A 22,147-nucleotide genomic window follows, 5' to 3' on the forward strand; every position below is an offset into this window, starting at 1 on the left:
TACTCCATAAGAGTCAGACTTTGACCTTGTTATCACACTTCAGGACCATTTTGTCAGACACGACTTCCTTGAATAAGGGTGGTGTATGGCATTCTAATGTTGAGCATGTTATCCTCATGTGTCTTTTAAGGCCACGGTTTACAGGGCTCTGGCTTCACCATAGCAAAATTGTAGGGACAAGTTATAAACACGGTGCTAAGAGCCATGTGTTGGTGACCATTCTAGGAGTCTGGAAAGCAGAAACTCTGTCCTTTTTCTTTTTTTTTTTTTTTTTTTCCCATTCTTCGAAGATGGAGAGTGGTAAAATGATGCCCGTAGTAGAAGATGGAGGGGAAAGGAGGCTTCCTCTACTCCTCTGAGGTCAGATATCAGCGCCGCCTCTCGGGGCATGAGGAGAGGGCCATCACCTCGCTGGCAATGAGATTCTTTGTCCAGGCAGTGTGGTGGGCCGAATGTAGCACCTTGAGTCAGACACCCTAGCCTCTGGGCGTCTTGATATGGACTGGTTATATGGTCCTGGGAACGTTGTTTAATCTCTCTGACCTGTTGTTTTATTACCAGCAAAAAAGGGGATCCTGAGATCCGCTGTGTCTGTCTCACAGAGTAACTGGAGGAGAGTCAATGAAGCCGATGAAGCCTGCTTTGCATTCTGTGTCTCCCTCTTTCTCTGCCCCTCCCCTGCTCACGCTCTCTTTCTTTCTAACATAAATAAACATTAAAAAAGAAAATGCCTAGGGTAGTGACATTAATAGATATTTTAAAAATCCACTCCCCCCCCCCCACCCATTTTAGTCTGGTTTTCCTTACATGAATGGGAATGGAATCAAACTGAAGTTTGTGGTTTTAATTCTGACTTCCTCTTTGTCAGCCACAGAGCTGGTTAAGACTTCGCACAGAAAATTACTAGAACCAAGAGCTAGCCATTTGAAGCTGTGGAAAATGGAAGGCATCAGGCATGTGCGTTGACAACTGGAGAAGCTGGAAACAGTTCCCACCTTCTGTGGGTCTTCGTGCCAAACACTGGGAGGTCAGACTCAGTCCTTGGCTTACTGCACTTCACCTTTGCCTCATTCAGTCCCACAGAGCTAGGCAGCACACTTCTGAAATGAGGACCATTCAAATTTAAAATTTTGCAGAGGATGTGTACTTTATGTCCGGAAATTTTAAAAATTATACTTTTTAATCGAACACTCTCAGTGTTTCGTAATTTTCACATAAGTGGCCCTGTTTGTTCCTTGCAGAATCCATGAGAGGAGATGAGGGCAAGCTCCATCATCCCCATTTTATCGATAAGGCTTAGACACAAGTCTCGGTCACATACCCAAGGTCAAGTAAGTATGTGAAGACCCAGCCGATGTAAGAATCCAGGCTGCTGATGGTCTGGCTCCTGGCCCCGACCAGCTCCCTCTGATCTCCCATGTATGGGCAGCTACAGAAGCAATTTGGGAGGAAGAAAATCCTGACCGTTGTCTCAGAAGCAGCAGATGGTTTGCTATTTTCTTCTTGGGTGCCCACGGAAGATGCTGCAAAATAGCCATATTCTTTGGCATCACAGAAATTCAGATTGGAACTCTAGGCAAAGCCTCTTGCGATCCTTGCTGTGTTCCTCAGCACGATGCTCCCGGGCATCACGGCAGGGTCACTGTTGTTGTGTTAAGATTGCTGGCCTCACTGCAGCTTGTTCAGCACTCCTGTGTGAGCCCTCTCCCGTCCCCCCACCGTGTACATTCCCAAATGCAGTCTTTCAGGACTATTACGCTTTCCCCTGAAAGTGTTGGCTGACTCTGAGGAGGCTTTCAGGCCACTGGGGGAAGTGACATGAGGGCTTCATCATCACGTGTCAACCTAAGTTTCTGGACTTACTGTGGAGGGGACACTGCAGCACAAGGAAGAAAGGGCTTTTTATCAATAGTAACAGGAATGATTTTTTTTTTTTTTTCAAAAAGGGACGAAAAATATTTTGAAAAGAAAGAGCAAAGTAGAGGCACAAAACTCATGAGAAATTTCTGGAAAGGAAATGAAGATAAGAAAGGGGAAGTGAGGAAAGAAAACACCCATAGCAAAAAATAGGAATCAACACAAAAGGCAAACATGTCCAGGTTAGGTTGCTGAAGACAGAACCTTTTCTGGAATGCTGGTGACTGACTGGAGGTGAAGTCTATATTGACTGTAACAACACCTGCTTCAGCAAGATACACAGTAACAGAAGAAACACAATGCGGTGAATGAAACTCCTATTATTTTCTGGTCTAAAAGTTAAAGACTGAAATTCACACTGAATTTAACACATACCTTTTCTTCTAAGTCCTTTATCTGTCTTTTCTGGATGTCTGTTTTATCTTCTAAGTCACGAATTCTCTGAACAAAGGAAAAAAGAGAAAGAGTTAGTGGGTGTTAACAAGAAGACTGTTCACCAACCTAAAACACGAAACTTGCTATGAAAACATTAACATTAGTACTCACAGCTGGAAGCATCACATATACGTTTTCCCACACCCAGAAGACGGTTGGATTACCCATACTTGTCATTCAAAAGCATGGCATTGATTACGTATGTGTTTTTAAATTTGCTACCCCTGTCTATGCACCTGTCTCTACAGACCTATCTCTGAGAGGGAGGTAATGTTCTCACCCCAGCGTCCTCGGGCTTGGCTGTGAGGCCTATTTGGCCAGTGGAATGTGAGTAGGAGACGCAGGAGTACCACCTGCTCATCGAGACAGCATTATGTCCTGGAACTAGCGAGCAAGAAACTGTGTTGGAGCCATTGGGATTGGGATTTTTGGTTGTTGATTACCACTGTAAAAAATGGCTAGTGGTGATATACATACACAAATGCAAACAGTCCCCTTGTTTTTTGCTACCCTTCCTTTCCAACCATGTTTCATCTCTGCTTCAGGGTAGAATTTCCTCATAAAACAGGATTTGCCAATTCTCATAAAACAAAGTAGAGATAAGACTTGGGCAAAAATTCCAAAGAGACAACTGATTAAGTTAGGGGAAAACTAAACATAGCAAAAAGCATAAGGAATCCTAAGGACAAAATAATTCCAGAACTATCTTTGAACTCACCTGTCAACTGTGTAACAAAATTCCAGTCATTTAAAAAGTGCAGATTTGAAATCAACATTACGTAATTATTTGCAAGTGAAAAATAATCTTCAAATTTCTAGGCAACTAAAGGCCTTTTATGTTCATGGCACATGGTTATACAGTGTAAGTTTGTTATTTAATGCCTCTCTTGGGAATAATCAGAAAATGAGAACAGGAGTCTGAGAAGAAAACAGTGGAAGCTAAATGTGGTAATAATATAGAAAAAGAGGTTTTTATAATGCAACGTGTGAAGAAGAGGAAGCTAGAACAAATACTTGAACTTGAAAATCATATCTCCCTACTCTGAAACAGTGGTTCTCAACAGAGGATGACTCTGCCCCCCAGGGAAGCTTTGGCAATGTCTGGATATCTCTTAAAGTTATTTAATTTAATGTGAGGTATATAATTCAGTGGTTTTAGAATATTCACAAAGTTATGCAACCATCATCACTATCTGACTATCTGGACATTTTTTAATCACATGTGGTCAATAATCACACCTAGGGTGGGGGTTGTAATTAGCATCTAATAGGCAGAGCCCAGGATGATACACAGGACAGCCCCCTACCATAGAGAATCATCTGACCAGGGTGCCTGTGTGGTTCAGTTGGTTGAACATCCCACTCTTGATTTCGGCTTAGGTCATGATGTCATGGTTTGGGAGTTTGAGCCCCACATCAGGCTCTATGTTGACAGTGTGGAGCCTGCTTGGGATTCTCTCTCTGCCCCTCTCCCGCTCACACAAACATGTGCATGCTCTCTCTCACCCTCTCTTTCTCAAAATATATAAAAAACAAAATATATAAACAAAAAACAAAATATATAAAAAACAGAAAAAGAATCATCTGACCAAACGTAGGGAATGAGAAGACTGAAGAATGTGTTCTAAAGGGAAGGGACTGAGGTTTGTGCAGGAGAGGATGAGGTGTTTGGGTCAGAGAGACCATCAAGGCTGACCATGAAATTATAGGACAATGAATGATGGGTAAGAGAACGGGCCTGGAAGCTAATGGTGTGTGTACACGGGAGTGACATGTGTGCTTGTGTATATTTCCACAGTGCTGCTCAGGCGCCAAAGCTACACAATAAAAGAATAAATTTGCTAGACATTTCCACCTTGAGTGTACATGTAATTCCTTTATATGTCTACTGAATGTGGAGGCCAAGTGTTATCTCAACACAATTATGGACATGTGGGATTACTAGAGATTACTACAGTGTCTACTTGGCCACCAAGTGCATGTTTGTTGAGCAACTTCTTACAAAGGTCAGGACTATGCTGGATATAATGGAGAATACAGACACCAGTCCATTTTTGGTCCCAAAGAACCATTGGAATAAGATGGGGAGATGGAGTTTAAAACACAGGGAGAAACAAATTAAGTAGAAAAGGTAAACGATGGCAACGCCATTGTAACTTCATCACCAATCTCTAGTAAGTAGGACAGCGTTCAGCACAAGGAAGTTGCCTATGCTTGTTAACTACATGAGTTATTTATGCTACAGTCATGTGCTGCATGCTCTATTTCTTTCCTTTCCCATTCACTTGCCACCCCATCCAAGGGGGAACCTTCTCAGGTCCAAAAGAGACCCCTTTTTATCTTACCTGTCCTGCTAATCAGTACACAAGTCACTGTTGTCTGCATCAGGACTGGGGTGAGAGCTTACTGCTAGTTCTGTTTCTAATTTAGTACATCCATCTACAGCAGCTGTGTGTACTCCTGACATGTGGAATAATCAGGGCAGGCCCTGAGTTTAAGGCGGAGAGGAACAAGCGTAAGAATAAGGGAGAGGCAGCCAGGCTGCACTCAGAATAGAACCCAACTCCTTCAAGGCCCAGTGTGATTTAGCCTTTTCTTCCCGGTCCAACTTCACTTCACATCCACTTCACCTTGGCTCTATGTGCTCTATTTTTATGGCCTTCTCTCTGTTCCTTGACTATTCCAAATGTTCCCACAATAGAGACTTAGACTCTGTTGTCCCTATCTCCTGGGGCATTTTGCCAAGATCTTTGTGTGGCTGGTCCCTTGGGTTTTAGACATCTTCAAAGATGCCTGATCTGCCTAGTCAGTCTAAAGTGGAGAATCCTATTCCCAAACACACACACACATTGTATACTTTTCTTCATAGCATTTATTGACACTCTCTGAAATTGCCTTGGTCATTGCTAATTTGTGTTGTTGCTTTGACCCTTTTCATGGGTAGGACAGATGGGAGCAGTGACCTTTATGTCTCTGTCCACCATAATATTCCTGGTACAAGCAGGCTTTCAAATATGGTTTTGAAACAATGTGTAACAGGATATGAAGTGCAGATTTTTTTCAGTAGTATGCAGTCCATTATTATCAGGGGAGCATCCTAAAGGAGGTGGATCTTAAGCTGGGACTGGAAAAATGAGAACATTTAGATAAATGCAGCAGACACGAGGGGCATTTTATGGTGAGTGGTCATGGCAACAAAGGCTTAGAGTAGGGAGTCATGACCCAAGCGGTACCAGGAAGAGTTCTGCATGAGTAGAGAGGACAGTATACTCTGGAGATTGTCTCCGATCAGGTTTTCAGAGAAGGGGTAGCCAGCTAATGAAGGACCTGGAGAGAGCTGCATAGGCCTAGACCCAACTGCAAATTGAGATCATAGAGGCTTTGAGGAAGAATGTACCATGAGGAAAGGTGAAAGAATGTGTAGTGATATGCATGATGAACTACAGGGAGGGCAGGAAGTCATCTCCACCACTCAATCCCCATGGCATCCTGCATATAACTTTTTTATGCCACTTGTCAAGAGATACCAAACGTAATTTTTTTTCTTTGTGTTAACCTCCTTTGTCTCCATCAATAAGTCCTATGCTTTGTAAAAGCAGAGTCCATGTGAGTTCTCTATGTCTGAAATGGTATCCAAAGACTAGGAAGTGCATTTAAATATGTGACTGAATAAATGCCTAGATGACGGAGTCAGGTTACATCAGAGGACATCTGGCAGCATCTGGGAGCTGTTGCAGGGTTGAAAGGTCCTGCCTCTGCCTCAAGTTACAAGTGTGAACAAAATAGACCAGCTTCAGAAACATTTCAGGAGAAATACTAATTGGATGTAATGCTATATTAATGATTGGAGATAAAGGACAAAGAAGACTCCAGGGTTTCCAGCCTGAGTGCTTTGGGATATGGTAATTCTACTGACGAAAACAGGCAGATGGGGAGAGAAGGGGAAAGAATAAAAATGCACACTTAGATATGTTTCATATGAGTTCACTGTGAAACATTCAAACAGAAATGTCCAATAAATAGTTACTGATAGGCTCTAGGACTTAACTGGATCACATAGCTTATACATGACAAAACCTGGGCAATACCTTCTGAAATAATTCTCTTAAATCTACTGATTATAAAGGGAGACAAAGAGTAAGAAATAATTAGAAAAGGCATTTTCTAATGAACATTTGTTTGGGAGATAGAAAATTTCAATGGAAATCTCTGAGGCTTAGAAATGTAATGTACCTCTCACTGGATAGCTTAAAACAAAGCAAACAAAACATGTCTTTCAGGTTTGGCTTGGTTAGAGACTCAAAAAAATGACAAGGTTTTAATCATAAATAAATTTAGATAACTCTTTGCCCATCTTAAAAATAAATACTTTTGGGGCACCTGGGTGGCTCAATCAGTTAAACGTCCGACTTTGGCTCAGGTCATGATCTCACAATTCACGAGTAGGAGCCCCGCATCAGGCTCTGTGCTGACAGCTCAGACAGAGCCTGGAGGCTGCTTCAGATTTTGTGTCTCCCTCTCTCTCTGCCTCTCTCTCTCTCTCAAAAATAAATAAACAATAAAAAATTAAAAAAAAAATAAACACTTCTGTGGTTCCATAGCACAACTGCTGATTTGTTGAAATTAACTAAATGCCATTGCAGTATAAAAAAATTACGCAGAGGGCACTTTTATTCCTGCAACTAATGAGGCCATGGGGTCTATCATTAAAGGGCTGAAAAACATTCCAGGATCAAAACCCAGAACTTTATGATGGAATCTGAAAGCGCACTGAAACAAACATGCATGTGTTCACCATCTCCGGGACAAAAGGCTTCACCGCTCTTAGCTCCCTGTTAACTCAGATAATCTGCTCGATTATAAAGATTCACACAACTCCTGGCTACGCAGGAAGTGTGCTAAGTGTCATGTTCCCCATAAACCGTTCTTATGGGTGTCATAAAATAACCTGTTCCTTTTCCACCCACCTTGATCTCTAAAGACCACACAACTCTTACTTCTTGTATTGTCCATCTGGATTGTGTATCAGCTGCTTATCCCAGCTTCTAAGTACCAAATCCTACTGGCACTATCAACTTTGTAATTCTTTTGGAATCTGCTTTTTGACCAGGGCCTTAGTCCTCACCTGTCAAGCTAAGACATGAACTAAGAGATGGAATTAAGAATTTTGGCTATAAATGAAAATTGAGTGTCTCCAGAGCCTTCCTGGTCTAGATGGGTCACATCAATCAGAGAGGACTCAAGTTGCGTAGGAGAGGGTAGCACAATGGTTATACGCACTGGCCTTGAGTTATGCACACCTGAGTAGATACTGGCTCTGGTGCTCGCTATCTGTGTCACCTTGGGCAAATGACTTAAGCACTCATGTCTTCAGTATCATTATCTCCTCAATGGGATAATAAGAATACTTACCTTAGTGGGCTACTGTGAAGATTAAATGCAATGATGTAAGCAGAGCCCTTAGTTTAGTTCCTGACATAGCAAATGCCAGTAAGTAAGCGGCAGCTTCCAGGCTTTGTTGTTGTTGCTGTTTGTTCTGGGAATAAAGAAAAAGGCCCTTGTTCTCTTTTACCCTATTCAGATGATCTGATCAGGCTAGATTATGGACTGGGATGAGTAACAGGAGGAAGCAGTATTTCTGTCCTGGGGAGAGTCTTGCTTCCCTGCATAAGGGAGCTAATCAGGCTCCAGGAGACCCAAAGGGTATTTCATGACATCCCGAATAGTAGCAGTAGGCAATGCTTCTGGAATGCCAATTTTCTCAAGACTGAATCATTACCAAACTGTCATCCTGTCTCTGAGTCTAGGCGGCCAACAAGAGTTCTGTATCTTACTCTCCGAAGATGGCGTACAGCTCCTGGGCTTCTCTCACCCACACTCCATACCACGCACTTAGTACTAAGTCCCATTTGCTTAGTACCAACCCTACAGAGATGCAGTGGCTCCGTCCTCACCTGATGGGCTTGCTGTAAGAGCTCCATTCGCTCCTGAAGAATCTGACAGTCATACTCTCTGCTCTTCCTCAGCATCTGCCGCCGTAACTTTTCTACCGCTGTTCTCAGCTCTTCTTGCTGTTTTTCACTTAATAATTCACCAAACTTGATAACGGTTTCTTGCTGCAGAGCATTGTACAAAGTAGCTTCTAGTTCCTGGATTCTCTGGCAAACAGAATTAGAAAAGTCTAACTTTGAAACTTAGCATTTCTGGTGGTATGTGAATGGAGACACTTGCGTGTGGGGGAGAGGGGAGTTATGTATTACTGGAATCTTACGGATCATAGCACTAAAATCAATCTCAAAGCTTATCCAGCCACACTACCGTTTTGATAATCCCCTTTGTAAGACTCCGTGAGTCATCGAGCTAACAATACCTGAACTTCTCTGATGATGGGGCATCTGTTCTTTTTCTTGGGATCCTGTCGATTTCACACACCTTTCATTTTTAGTAAGTCCTTACTTTGTTATAAAAATTGTATATTCTTCTATTCTCAAATGTAGCTGAGAACAGATTTGTGCTCTCTTCCATCTGACAGCCCTTCAGATATGTAGACATCTATCATGGTGGCTGTACGTTTAGAAATAAGCACTGAAAAGTGGTCTAAGTTGGAATACTAAGTTGGGGATCTATTTCACACACAAAATGCCACCTCTCTTCCACATGACACACATACGAACTTGAAGATGGCTTTACAGTCTCCCTATCTTAAAATACAAATTAGGAGACATGATCTGAAAATGGCCTGGAGTCTTTGGAATTGGTTTGTTTTTTAATATTCTGACATTTAAAGCTGCTTTAGCTATAAAATGCCTCCTTGAGTCTTCTCTGTTTTGGATGAAGAATCCTTATATCCTTATATTCCAGTTTTGTTTTGTTTTGTTTTTTAAACATGCTTCAGTTATAGTCACCAAAATCTACAATCTTACCTCCTGTGACTTTGACAGAGGTGAATGGTCATGCCTTGGTACAGAGTATTTTCCTAGCTCGTTTCCAAGTTCCTAGCTCTTGTACTCGACTGAACAGATCTCATCTTTTTAACATGACATGTGTCTGAATGAGTACTTGCTCATGGGACACATAAGCACCTGAACCTGACCATGTGTAGGTAAAGAAGGCAAGGATAAAAGGGTAGGAAGGGAGGGGAGAAAGTGCTTCCTTCTTTATTCTCTGGTGACCAACTCTCATTTTTCTCCTTTCCCCATCGAGCAGTGCTCAGAATCTCTTACTCATTTTGGAGAAGAATACTAATTCATCTCTGTTACAAGCAGGGGCTAAGTGCTTCATTCTTATCCCCAAAGTGACTCAGGCTGCTTCCAGGAAAGCATTATAAAAACCTCTACCAGCAACTCCTTGAAGTGTTCCCCTTTTAAGTTTGGTCTTTTTCTCTTGAGTCATTACTGTGAATTAATGGTTGGGGTGGGGGGCAGTATATGGAGAGAAGAAATGCAAGCTGTTGTCCCGTATTAGGAATTATGTGTTATGAATCTGTCATGGGGAATGAATCAAATGGGGTCCTCAGTCCACACAGCCTTCTGTGGGGGAGAAAAGGCACAACCCATCTCCCGAACAGCCTCACTTACTGTGGCTGGATTACGGTAGAGAAGGCCACAGGGTCTGGAGTCAGAACTGAGCACTACGTGCTTGCTCTCTTGGGCAGAGTTCTTTCACTCTCCAAGCCTTCATTTCCTCATATGTAATACAGGAATGATCATATTACCTGCACCCCAGAGGGTTGTTGTGAGAAATATGTGAAGGAAAAATATACACAGCAGACATTAAATGCTCTACTCTTTTCTCACTACGTGAGGCTCCCAAACAGTTAGATTTAATAAAATTTCTCTTTCATCTACAGTACCATCCAACCTGTCTCTCATTAAAGTATTCTGTAACAGACACTTAATTTTTTTATATGAAGCATAATTAAGTATGCATTACATATTATAAGAGTAATATAACGGGAAATAGGTAGGGATGTATTTATTCTACAACCAGAACTGGAAACCACTGAATAAATGAGCTTGCATGTTGTGGTCTATCCAAGTACATGGCGGGACAAGTGAACCATGATGCTTCACTCCACAGCACAGGACTGTGAACTCTGGGTGTCCTGAGTGCTTGCTGTACCTACCATATATGCTTGGTCGAGAGCTTGTTTTCTGTAATCTAGTTCTTCCTCCAAATAGCCTTTTATTTTGCAGAATTGTTCCTATAAAAAGGATAAAGAGAAAAGACAAAGCGATATGAGCTTACATGATAAAAGATGAAGAGAATGATAAAGAGAAAAGAACTTAGTTTACTAGAAAGCAGTATATAAATGGTATTGATGAATGTTTCCTCTAACTCCCCAACAAGACCAGTCACTAGCATTTATAGGGTCATAGATTCTGTTAGGAAAATAGTTCAACTTTCAAAGTCTCACACAGAGAATGTGAAAATCAATGGAAAGAAGTATATAAGATATCATGAACAATCCACCACATGGAATGCTTTCAAGGATTTTTATGCCAGTCCAAGAGCGCGTGGTTAAGGACAGGGTTACTAATAACTATATCTGTGCAAATATATTGTGAGAGTCTATTTTTGTAAGAATGTTTTGAAATGTAATATGCACAGTTGCATAATAAAAAATGATTCAAAATTATCTCGCACAATTAGCAAACACAAAGATGGATAATGATGTGGGGGGATGGCAGCTATTCCACCCACAATGTCACTTCATGAATGGGCTTCTGCTTCTGCCACAAAACCAGTACGAGCTGGGACCGAAATCTGAAGTTCCTTTGCTTGTCCCCAGTGTCTGCATGCCTGGTCTCACATCGCAAGCATCTTTCCAACAGCATTTAAAAATATAACTTTGTGGGGCACTTGGGTGGCTCAGTCGGTTCAGGGTCCAACTTCGGGATCAAGGTTCATGAGCTCAAGCCCTGCATCAGGCTCTGTGCTGATAGCCTGGAGCCTGTTTTGGCTTCTGTGTCTCCCTTTCTCTCTCTGCCCCTCCCCTACCTGTGCTCTATACTCTCTCAAAAATAAATAAACATTAAAAGTATATATATATCTCATGGGGCACCTGGGTGGCTCAGTCGGTTGAGCATCCAACTTCCGCTCAGGTCAAGACCTTATTTGTGAGTTCGACCCCCGCATCAGGCTCACTGCTGTCAGCCTGTCAGCATGGAGCCCGTTTTGGATCCTCTGTCTCCTCTCTCTGCCCCCTTCCCACTGATGCTGTCTATTTTTTCTGTATTTGACTCCTCCGTTGGTTTCATAGCTAAAACTTTTAACTGTACTGTCCATTTTATATCTCTCAAGGCTACCAATACTGTAGTACAACATTAATGAAAAATAAGAAAAACATTTAATACTGGTGTTTTGTCACAGAATTCATTTTGCTCCATATTTCAATGAAATCATAAAATCATCTGACAGAGCAAACTTCATCACTCTGAAAGCTCTGCACACTTTTTACCTCCTTTGAATGTCATAGCAGCTCCATACAATACTCCAGGCTGATATTTTACACCCACTTTACAAGTAGTGACAGTGAGGCTTTTAAGTTTATTTATTTTGAGAGAGACAGAGACAGTATGAGTGGGGGGAAGGACGGAGAAAGGGGGAGAATCCCAAGTAGCTTCAGCTGACCGTGTGGTCAGCACAGAGCCCAATGCGGGGCTCAAATTCACAGAATCGTGAGATCATGACCCAAGCCAAAATCAAGAGTCAGACGCTTAACCAACCAAGCCACCCAGGCACCCTGCAAGTTATTCTTGTTATAGGATTCCCTAACCTGATAGGAATCACTACCTGCTTTTCAGTAGTAATAATAATAATGACAGTACAGTTATAAAATCCTATGTATTCCTGTAAGTTATAATGAACAATTCCTGTGCTTAGGGATTTAAAGAAATATTTAATTACAGTAAAACACACAAAATTACTCTTAACCATTTTTAAGTGTACAATTCAGTAGGGTTAAGTATATTTACACAGTTAAGCAGCCAATCTCCAGAATGCTTTTCATTTTGCAAAACTGAAACCGTATCCATTAAATGACAACTCATTTTCTCTTTGTCTTCACTCCTAACGGCCATTGTTCCTACTTTCTATTAGTCTGACTACTCTAGATACTTACGTAAGTGGAATCATACATTATTTGTCTTTTTGCAATTGGCTTATTTCACTTTGCATAATATCCTCAAGGTTCATCCACGTTATATCATATATTAGAATTTCCTTCCTTTCTAAAAGTTTTTGTTAATGTTTATTTTTGAGAGAGAGAGAGAGGAGAGAGAGAGAGAGAGTGAGTGAGTGAGAGACAGCGCAAGCAGGGAAGGGGCAGAGAGAGAGGGAGACACAGAATCTGAAGCAGCTCCAGGCTCTGAACTGTCAGCACAGACTCTGACACGGGGCTCAAACCCTCAGACCGCGAGATCATGACCTGAGCCGAAGTCGGATGCTCAAACGACTGAACCACCCAGGCGCCCCAAATTTCCTTCCTTTCTAAAGCTTTAATAATATTCATTGTATGTACAGACCACATTTTGCTATCCATTCATCCAGTGATAGACTCTTGGGTTGCTTCCACATTTAAGCTACGGTGAATAATGATGCTGTGAGCATGGGTGTACAAACATTTCTTTGAAAACCTACCTTCAATTATCTTGGGCATATTCCCAAAAAGTGGTATTGCTGGATTATACGATAATTCTATTTTGAATATTTTGAGCAACCACACCATACTATTTTCATTAGCAGCTACACATCATTTTATGTTCCTAACAACAACGCAAAGGTTCCAATTTCTCCATGTTCCCACCAACACTTGTTATTTTCTGTTTTGTTTTGTTTTGTTTTTGATAGTGGTCATCTTAATGGGCACAAAGTGGCTTGGAGATTTTTAAAATCATAGTTATACTCATCATTTCTGTAATTTTTACTCTGACTATACATGGTGGAAAAATTATTTAGCCTAAGAAAGAAATCACCTCGTTGAATTTTATTCAGCATTAGTTTTAGAAATATTGTAAAAATACAACATATCTTTGAAGAATATAACTTGAAATTGTGGGATACTTTCAGGAATTTCATTCCCCAGTCTGTACACCAAATAATGCGAAGCTGCAAACTTTCATTGGTGCCAGTGAAACTGGTAGAAAACAGTTGTTTTCCATTTGCCTTGACTATTTTTCTTCATTTAAAAAAAATTTTTTTTTTGAGAGAGAGGGTGCAAGTGATTGAGGGGCAGAGAGAGAGAGAATCCCATGAGGGGCCGAGAGAGAAAGAACTGGGGCTCAAGCTCACGTGAAGCAGGACACGAGCTCACCCTAAATGGGGCATGTGCTCACCTGATTCGGGGTTCCAACTTACAAAGCGTGAGATCATGACCTGAACTAAAGTCCGGTGCTTAAGCACTGAGCCACCCAGGTGCCCTATTTGTCATTTTTATGATGCCTCATCTTTGGACTCACCATGTCACTTTCCAATTCCATCATTTTCTGGTGCAGGGCAGCCTCCGCTCCTTCGATTTGCTGGATCCACTAAGGAGTAAACAAGGAGTAAACAAAAATGTCTGACATCACTGCTTGACATGGTGTATATGGTGCAGTCTACTAAGTTGCTTTGTCTCTTCTTTTTTCTCAGAGAACTGAAGTGGAAACTCGGTGCGTTTTATCTCTAAGTTCAGGAAATAGAGTTATTCACTCATTCATTCATTCACTCACTCAACAAACGCATTCACTGATGTCGACCATGTGTCAGGCACTGCACTAGGTACAAGGGCTTCTATGGTGAGTAAGACCAACATGTTTTTTGCGCTCATTAGAAAACACCATAGGAGGCTTTCCTGGAAAAGACAACTGTGCTAGAGTCTGACGATTTTGAGTCAAAGATGATTAGGCAAAAATGACACGCAAGTTCCAAGCAGAAGAGATATCCAATTCTTCGTGGTTGGGGGAAACATAATGAAAGTAAGAAGGCCAGGTGAGACTGGAGAAATGGCCATTTTTCAGTGTATGAAACGGACTACAGCTAAGTGTTGAAGAATCATTTTTGTTAAGTGGAGGCATTTTAAATCACATTAAAAAACTTACCTTTCCTAACACTTAGAATATATCATCCTGTTATATGGCACTGACGTTAACATTGATCAACACCCTGAGTAAAATCAGACTTTGAATAAGATTTTGAATAATAAGATTGAATAAGATTTTGAGTAATAAGCTTACCACATATATTGCTTAATAGAACATATTATAACATGTCTCTCCCAAGTTAAACATCAGCTTATCCTGTAGGGAGGCAACTGGGCGTAATGATTGTGGGGGTTCTACAGGCAGACTACCCTGGGTCTAATCCCAATCCAGGATTTTCATGGCTGTGTGGCCTTGAAAGGTTATCTGATTTCTCTAAGCTTTAACTTTCTTTTCTGTGAAATAGGGTTAATAATTTGAAGAATTACAGGATGTAATTAATGGAAGACACTATGCACAATGTACTGCATGTACTGGGTACACAATAATTCTAGTTCTTGGTTAACATTCATCCATTCATTTTAGAGAGAGAGATGAAAGCATGTGAGCAGGGGAGAAGGGCAGAAGGAGAAAGAGAATCTTTTTTTTAATATAAATTTTTTTAAACATTTATTCATTTTTGAGAGATAGAGACCAAACATTGAGCAGGGGATGGGCAGAGACAGAGAGGGAGACACAGAATCCACAGCAGGCTCCAGGCTCCGAGCTTTCAGCACAGAGCCTGACATGGGGCTTGAACTTGTGAACGGTGAGATCGTGACCTGAGCCGAAGTCGGACGCTCAACCGACTGAGCCACCCAGATGCCCCAAGGAGAAAGAGAAGCTTAAGCAGTCTGTATCCTCAGTGCAGAGCCCGATTCGTGGCTTGATCCCACCACCTTGGGATCATGACCTGAGCTGATATCGAGTCATATGCTCAAATGACTGAGCCACCCAGGCACCCCAACATTTATTTTTATACATCTACACTGTTAGGAATTTGCCTCCGTACTAGTGATTTCATTTCAGTTTATCTGTGATAAATTATGTGGTGCACTGAGCATTTTTTTAAAATATTTATTTTTGAGAAAGAGAAACAGCACAAGCAGGGGAGGGACAGAGAGAGAGGGAGACACAGAATCCAAGGCAGGCTCCAGGAAAGAGCCTGATGCATGGCTTGAACTCACAAACCACGAGATCATGACCTGAGCCAAAGTCGGATGCTTAACCGACTGAGCCAACCAGGTGCCCCGTGCATTTTTTCTACGTACTAAAGCCTGACATTCACAAGGCAATACCATGTCCAACAGCCTCTTAGCTATAAGAAATGTGGGGAAAGAATAAATGCACAGGGAGACTGAGGACCTACTCTCTCAGTTCTTGTACATACACGTGGCCTCCCCTTGAAACAGATTTCCATCCGAAATCATGGGTAGTCTCTGCAAGTGCAGACCATCAAGCTTTATTAAAATGCTGCCTTTTACTCACTGCCCATTTATCATTGAGAAACTGTATTTTTAAGTATAGTAAATTAAAGCAGTTCAGTCATGGGCTTCAGATACAGACTTGTGTGTTGACTTGTAGCCCTTCTGACTTGGGAAGCTTGACACAAGTTACTGAATAGCCCACACCTCAGTTTCCTCATGTGTAGAATGAAAACAGTGGATAAATTTAGGATGATTGGGAGAACAATGACATTTGTGCAGTACCTGGCCCATAACATGTTCTCCCTTAAGATTACTGCTCTTACTCTTATTAACACAAAGTCACAATAGGATTTCCTTGTTGGAAATTTGTCTATGTTCAATCTCTGGTTATCAGTTATACTCCTAGACAGCAGAATGTTATCCAAGGTTGTGGTATTCAAAAGTTCAAGGCTGACATTTAGAATTACTTGGAGATAGACATGTTCATCTGTAAATCCCAAAGGTAGGAGGCAACACTAACTTGTGAACTGCACAGACTATGAGCACTCTAAGGACAGGTTTGCATCTTGTGTATTTGGTTCTTCACTTATCCCTTCAGTGCTAAGCACACTGTCATCACTCTAAATGTTCAACTGAACCCCTCATACCGGTCTTGCAAAGGAGGTAAGTGGAGGCGTGAACTAATTCGCTGAAGGGCTAATAGATCAGCTCCTACAGGCTCTGTAAAGGGCACTTCCTGCTTTCAGTAGAATGCTTGAGGGGAATTGTGGTGCAGTGGAGAAGAAGATCATGGACTCCGGGAACAGACTGCTTGAGTGTGAATCCTGTCCCCATCATTTTCTAGGTGTGTGACTAGGGCCGTTACCTGCCTTCTCTGTGCTTCAGATTCCTCATCTATAACAGTAGTATCAAGAGAAGTGCCAGGTACACACAAAGCACTATGCAAGTGTTAATTATGGTTAAGTTCGAGTTGTATCGCATGCACACAGGGCAGGGAATGGAAGAAAATTTCCATCAATCTAAGTAAATGTGAGGCACACAGTCCCACTTTTCCTTTACTTTTTCCTATTCCTACTTTCTTTTTTTAATGTTTATTTATTTATTATTTTTTTTATTTTATTTTATTTTTTTTAATTTTTTTTTTTTCAACGTTTATTTATTTTTGGGACAGAGAGAGACAGAGCATGAACGGGGGAGGGGCAGAGAGAGAGGGAGACACAGAATCGGAAACAGGCTCCAGGCTCCGAGCCATCAGCCCAGAGCCCGACGCGGGGCTCGAACTCACGGACCGCGAGATCGTGACCTGGCTGAAGTCGGACGCTTAACCGACTGCGCCACCCAGGCGCCCCAATGTTTATTTATTTTTGAGAGAGAAAGAGCACGCGCGCGCACGCGCGCACATGAGTGGGGGAGGGGCAGAGAGAGGGAGACACAGAATCTGAAGCAGGCTCCAGGGTCTGAGCTGTCAGCACAGAGCCCGACGTGGAGCTCAAACTTATGGACCTCGGAATCCTGACCTGAGCCAAAGTTGGATGCTTAACCAACTGAGCCACCCAGGCGCCCCAGCCTATTCCTATTTTCTTTTCCATTTCCCTAATCTTTCCTTCACATCCTAGTCCTTGCCTTTTACAGAAATTGGCCCAAGTTTTCTTGATATCCCTAAATTAAGGTGCCTTTTCTTTCAATAAAGAATTGTAGCCCTCATGAGTCCAATAGAATGCGACACTGGCTATTGCTGCCAAATAAATGTAGCAGATATGGGAGTACAAACTGTATTTTCTTCATCAGCGTGGCATTGGGACACTGTCCTGTGGACATTCACAAAGTCACTTATTCACTCCCTCAGTAAATACATGCTGATCACCTGTTAGATGTGCTGGACTGTTGTGAAGAACTAGGGAAACAAAGTGGAATAAACAGATACCATAGTTGCCCTCATGGAGTTTAACGTCTAGTGGTAGGTAGTTGTGGGGCATATAACAACAACAAAAAACAAGCAGCCACATTACAGTTGTTAAAAGCCATAGTAGCAGATGCACAGGTCACTGTGGAAATACAGAGAAAAAAATACCTAACAGGGCTTGGGTGAAGAAGAAGGCTACCTATGTATGGGGATGTCTAATGGTTAAGATTGAGCCACACAAAGGGAGAAAAGGAAGAAGAAAGTAACTTCTAGGCAAAGAGAAGAGCCTAAGGACCAAGGGATGGAAATACTGATAGAGATGGAGAAAGAGAGAGAGAAAGAGAGACACAGAAGACTGGGACACCAAAAGGATTTGTATACGGCTGGCCCTCAGCTAGGGATCAAAGAAACAAGTGGGATCCTGGAGAAGCAGGCAAGAGCTAGACCTAGAGACCCTCTTGGCAAGTTCTAGATTCTGGACCGTATGTTAGGGACAATGCAAGGTTATTAATGTGTTGTGGAGAGGGAAAGTGATGGGTCTGTAATTACATTGCAAGGGAACTCAGTTTTTTAAAAAGCAAATACCAGGTACTATTTCACATGTATATGATTCCTTTTGTTATCTGATACCTGGTCCATACTAAAATCTCCCCAGGTGTCAACAAAATGCCCCCCCCCCTTGGTTTCCCTGAATCAGAATCCAAAAATGGGATTATTTTAATAATTTTTAAGTAATCTTTTATTTTATAGCAGCCCTTCCCTCTTCAAGTAGGTGCTGATTCTCAAGGCACCCTGAACACAGCCACTTCTCAGGCTTCTCCGATTGGCTCTTTCCTCCTCTCTTCCTGCCATTTACCAGGTTAAGACACAAGGGGGCCAGAGCACACACTCAGTGTTGCTCAGCTGACAGTCCCCAGGTTGGACTTTCTGAATTGTATAGCCATGAACCACCGCCAGGTTACAGAATCATCTGGGAACAACTGCTATACGCACACCCAGGGAAAAGCCCATAAAAAGAGCCAGGCTCTCTAGTTTACCATCTCTCAACAAAAACCTCTATTGGTTTCCCAGCTTGGGAGGGACTCTGTGGATAATATAATCCAGAAAGTTTTCCATTTTGTAAGAAATACATTTTTTTAAGAGACTACAAAGCAAGAATTATCCACCCACCCCAAATCACACTTTTCTCTAGTGTGTTCCCATTCTATTGGGGTTGCATCACCCTGAAAAAAAGACATTTATTAGGTACTCAATAACACAAAGTCATGTGCAAAGAAAATGTCCTTCAACCCTACCCTAGTCTTTAGGGGTTAAGCCAGACACTGAGATGATCTGAATGTTAGTATGATGTATTACCTTTTCTGCCAGGGACAGCACAGTGCTGGCCTGAATTATGGCCACTTGTTCTTCATTTCTTAAGTTCTGTCAAAAAGAAAAAGAGAGAGAGAGAGAGAGAGAGAGAGAGAGAGAGAGAGAGAGAGAGAGAGAGAGAAAAGAGAAAATAAGCTGAAGACACAATATTTACACTATCAGAAAATACTGCCTAACTGCCTGTTATACTCTTGCCTATGCATGCATGAAGGTTAACAACTGTTCTATTTCACTTGGTAACAATTCTTAACAAAATGTTCATTCAAAACGTGTAAAAAGTACATTAAATGTGATTTTTATATCTCTAAAACGGACTAGATTTTGTTTCACAGTTGTTTGATGTGATTTAATTGATTCTGTTCTCCTCTTTGATAATTTTTCAAGGCAAAAAAAAAAAATGGTGTGACTCTTTCAACCTGCATATGCATCATTCATCTAGTATCTCAATGAATGGTCCTCCCACTGAATTAATATGCCTTGACCCTGCCTGGAAGGTGTTTTTAGAAAGAAAAGAGATTATAGTTTCCTGGTCCATTTTTATGGGGCTGCCACCAACCCTAGTATTTAGCAACATTTGCAACTGCATGACTGATTAATTTCACGCCGGATGGCTCTAAGCAACAGTGAGAAGGTAATTAGCTTTAATCACTGCAGATGTGGTCGGCATTCAAACCTGAAACCAGCCAGCGAAGAAAAGGACTTTACCAGTTTCCATTTCTGCCACTACCTTGCAGAGATCCTTAGAACCCCTCAACTAACTTGTTTGATAAACCATGACTGGTTCTCTTCCATGGGCCACATCCTTAAGAGAACATGGTATCTCACTTGCTATTATTTTACATGACTGGCAAATATTTCTTGCTTCTCATTGGGCAAATTCGTATCTTTACTGCCCTTAATCAATTCATTACTTACCCCATTATCACCCAAGATATCAAGCTGCTTTATGAGATCAGGGATGTTCACATCCTGCAATATCAAGGAGATACATTCAAGTTAAAGACACAAATGCGGTTTAGCATTCTATCAGTATCCGACCCTTAAGTCTGAGAAGACATTTTAAGCCCTGTACTTCCTTGGGTTGTTTTCAATCAGGTACATGTGGCTTTATGTTTCCACTCTGCTTCTTGCAAGTTGCGTGAACCTGGGAAAACTTACTTAATGGCTCATTCTCAAATTCACCAGCTGCAAAATATCTCCTGATTTTGAGGATAAGAGATTCTATATCAAAGAGTCTAGTTTATAATAAGGACTTGGAATTCTTTCATTAATTTTTTTTCCTGATAATTGCCACTTTCTTTTCAATTGCAATAAATTTTAGGTATAAAGAAAACTAACAGGTAATAAATATAATCAACCAATTTCATTTTAATTAATGGAATTCTAACCTGGTTGAGATTTTGACTGCCACATAGAAAAAAATACAGCACATTCCATCTTTTAGCATTAATTTCATGCTGTGAAAAACAGCTCATTTTGACTATATTTCTTGAGACAGTTTGAAGTAGCCGAACTCCATTTGAAAAAATTTCCCTGAATATAAATTACATCCACTGGATTAGCTTGTTTGTGATTTATCTAAGAAAAAGCATCTAAGGAAAAGACAAAGTAAAGTACTTTTCATTTAATTAGAGCTGAATAAAAAACAAAACAAAACAAAAACATGGCTCCGGTTTACAAATTTTTGTGCAGCCCAGGAAGGCCAGAAATTTAAACACCATGAAAGAGGTTCAGGATGAAAAACAAGGAAACACAATTTTATTGCCTAATTTTCCTCCCACTTTTTACTGCGTTAGTACCACTTTCTCCTCTTACTCACATTCAGATAGCGGTATATCCTTTCCTTCCACCAGGAAGGGGGAGGTCTAGCTCAATCTCATAGATAGAGAGAAAGCAATGAAAGCAGGTATTATCTGGCAGCTTGGGGTGGGAGCAGGAAGGGCCATGCACAAGGTCAAGGAGAGACCAGGAATAGCAGGAGGCATCCCAGCTTTCCCTCTGGGATAGATATTCACCATGTGATTTCATTACATTGAAGGGATAATATATTTTCCAGGAGATGGAGCCACCTCCATTCAACCTTAATGTTTAAAATGTATTCCGATATCCCTAAAGATAAAATTACATTTTATCTAAATGAACAATATGTTACAAATCATAAATCCTTCCAAAAGACAAATCTTCCCTAGATGAAACATATCAAAAGAGAGGGTGGACCAGATGATTTCAAGGTCCCTTCCAGCACCAAATTCCAAGATTATGAATCCCACAGCGCTTAGAACAGCACAACAAAGGGACTCGACAAACACTTTTTTATCTGGTATCCTTGAAATGTGTTTCTTGAAGTATGGGATTTATTTAGTATCTCCCCTATATAATGAAGGTTAATTATCTTAATATCTGAATTTGCATCATTCCTTATGCTATTGTGTTCTAAATAATCATGGTTTATTGTGTTCTCTATTAACCATTCATACATCTGTCACACATCTTTTTAATAAATAAAAAAAATTATTTTAAGTAAGCTGCACATGCAATGTGGGGCTCAGACTCATGACCCCGAATATCAAGGGTAGCACACTCTACTGACTGAGTCAGCCAGGCACCCCTAGGTGCAGCTATTTTCAATATCTACATAGTTTGTATCAAAATGACATCCAGTGACTGAAAAAACAAGTCATGAACAACCTCCCCTTTTCCAGTTCCCAGTTTTTCCACTTTCTACAAACATAAAAAATTGAGTGTCTGCCTACCTTGACACCTTCTTTCATACAGTAGATCTGTAGAGCACTCACACCATCTGAGAATGGGTGAATTTGTAGATTAAATGGAGGGGATCGTCTCTCTCTTTCCTTGAAATACAGTGAAAAGTATATGGGAATTAAAAAACAAAAAGCAACAACTGATCAAATGCTAAACCAGTTGTCTGTGTTCTCTCTTTATACTGTTTCAGTTTATCAATGTCATTGTGCAAAAAAAAAATTGAACTCAAGATGTTCATGCTTAAATTTAATGGAAAAGAAGAGATAAATCAACTAAGAAGTATGGGAGAAGAATTTATAGTGTCATTCAGTCTTGCAAGTTTTTTGATCAGA

The 22,147-nt window shown here is 41.1% G+C and overlaps 1 protein-coding gene across 10 annotated transcripts in view; it reads right to left on the reverse strand.

Annotated features, from left to right (window-relative positions):
* Positions 1 to 22,147, reverse strand: part of JAKMIP2 (janus kinase and microtubule interacting protein 2) — a 217,098-nt gene that overhangs the window by 14,095 nt on the left and 180,856 nt on the right. For 8 of the 10 annotated variants that reach the window (XM_045060664.1, XM_045060675.1, XM_045060662.1 and 5 more), the window contains 7 exons: positions 21,806 to 21,904; positions 19,968 to 20,021; positions 19,038 to 19,103; positions 13,812 to 13,880; positions 10,478 to 10,555; positions 8,307 to 8,510; positions 2,293 to 2,358 (listed from right to left, as the gene is read on the reverse strand). In XM_045060664.1, coding sequence (XP_044916599.1) covers positions 2,293 to 2,358; positions 8,307 to 8,510; positions 10,478 to 10,555; positions 13,812 to 13,880; positions 19,038 to 19,103; positions 19,968 to 20,021; positions 21,806 to 21,904 — 636 coding nt within the window. Of the gene's footprint in view, positions 1 to 2,292; positions 2,359 to 7,764; positions 7,889 to 8,306; positions 8,511 to 10,477; positions 10,556 to 13,811; positions 13,881 to 19,037; positions 19,104 to 19,967; positions 20,022 to 21,805; positions 21,905 to 22,147 lie in introns of all 10 variants that reach the window. The other 2 variants (XR_006600072.1, XR_006600071.1) reach the window with 1 other exon arrangement.

Source organism: Felis catus, chromosome A1 (genome assembly GCF_018350175.1).
Source record: "Felis catus isolate Fca126 chromosome A1, F.catus_Fca126_mat1.0, whole genome shotgun sequence".
Classification (NCBI taxonomy): Eukaryota; Metazoa; Chordata; class Mammalia; order Carnivora; family Felidae; genus Felis; species Felis catus.